Source organism: Cololabis saira, chromosome 11 (genome assembly GCF_033807715.1).
Source record: "Cololabis saira isolate AMF1-May2022 chromosome 11, fColSai1.1, whole genome shotgun sequence".
In the NCBI taxonomy this organism is placed as follows: Eukaryota; Metazoa; Chordata; class Actinopteri; order Beloniformes; family Belonidae; genus Cololabis; species Cololabis saira.
The window spans coordinates 11,889,980-11,891,169 of record NC_084597.1 but is presented as its reverse complement, the minus strand read 5'-3'; the positions used below and the strand labels follow the sequence as shown (position 1 = coordinate 11,891,169).

Below are 1,190 nucleotides of genomic sequence, written 5' to 3'. Positions count from 1 at the left end.
CAAAAAAATAACCAAAAGTTGTAATGTAATGATGAAAAAAAAATACATAAATAAATAAAAGAAAAAAATAAATAAATAAATAAATAAATCGATCTTTAGACATATTAATCTATTTTTAGGAATTAATATGATAATCGATTTAGAATTGGGAAATCAATTTTTTCAACACAGGCCTACAGCTACTAATTCCAGCATCTTTTTCAGGGGTAATTTTGACAGGTTTGAGTTTTCTTCCAAGAACCTGGGCGATATCACTACCATCTGCGTGGGCCACACACCCAAGGATGGAAAGAAAGTGAAGGGGGAGGTTTACTGGCTTGTGGAGGAAGTTGTTGTGACTGAAAAAGAACTTGGAAACAAGTAAGAGCCCTGGTTCTGCACAGTGAGCAACAGTAGTTAAAACAGACAAATCACTGCACTCCTTCTCTGTTCAGGTACATCTTCAGCTGCAACGCTTTGGTCCCGCTCTCTCCCAAGAGGGATGATTTCCTGACTTTTGAGTGCACAAAGACAATTGAAAGCTTTGCCAGCAAAGCTCGCAGCCTGGTGCCCGTCAAGTATGAGATCATCGTCATCACCGGTGACGAGAAGGGAGCAGGGACAGATGCCAACGTTTTCATCACTATTTACGGCTCCAATGGAGATTCTGGCCGTCGGCAGCTGAGGCAGAAGTTTCGCAACCTCTTCGAACGTGAGCAGACGGACCGCTTCGTGGTGGAAATGCTCGACATGGGGGAGCTGTGGCGAGTTCGAATGGAGCACGACAACTCCGGCCTCAGTCCCGGCTGGCTGCTCGATCGGGTGGACGTCACCAACACGGCGATTGGCGTCACCACCATCTTTCGCTGTGGGAAGTGGCTGGACGCCAAGAAGGCAGACGGACAGATTGACAGGGTCCTCTACCCAAAATACTGAAGGGGGAATGGCAGTTTTAAACTCCAACAACAGAAAGATGTCTCATGCTTCAAAATAGTTACCAAAGAAAGTCTTGTTTCTAGCACATTTTACATCTCAGGTACTGAGCTAGACTTTAACATTTACAGTTTTTTAAATTATATTATGATGACGACGATTTCTTCATCGGTCAGGAAAAAAAGAAATGTGCCATTTAAAAAATTCCAGATGTGAGGGATGGTTTCCTCTGTTGTTTTGTAATAATACATGTTTTATAGAAGATTCAACTCCTGTGA

At 42.8% G+C, this 1,190-nt stretch overlaps 1 protein-coding gene across 1 annotated transcript in view; it reads left to right on the top strand.

Annotated features, from left to right (window-relative positions):
• LOC133454872 (lipoxygenase homology domain-containing protein 1) overlaps window positions 1–1,190 on the top strand; it is a 56,242-nt gene extending 55,052 nt beyond the window's left edge. The window contains exons 41-42 of the mRNA XM_061733589.1: window positions 205–360; window positions 435–1,190. Coding sequence (XP_061589573.1) covers window positions 205–360; window positions 435–915 — 637 coding nt within the window. The 3' untranslated portion in view covers window positions 916–1,190. The remainder of the gene's footprint in view (window positions 1–204; window positions 361–434) is intronic.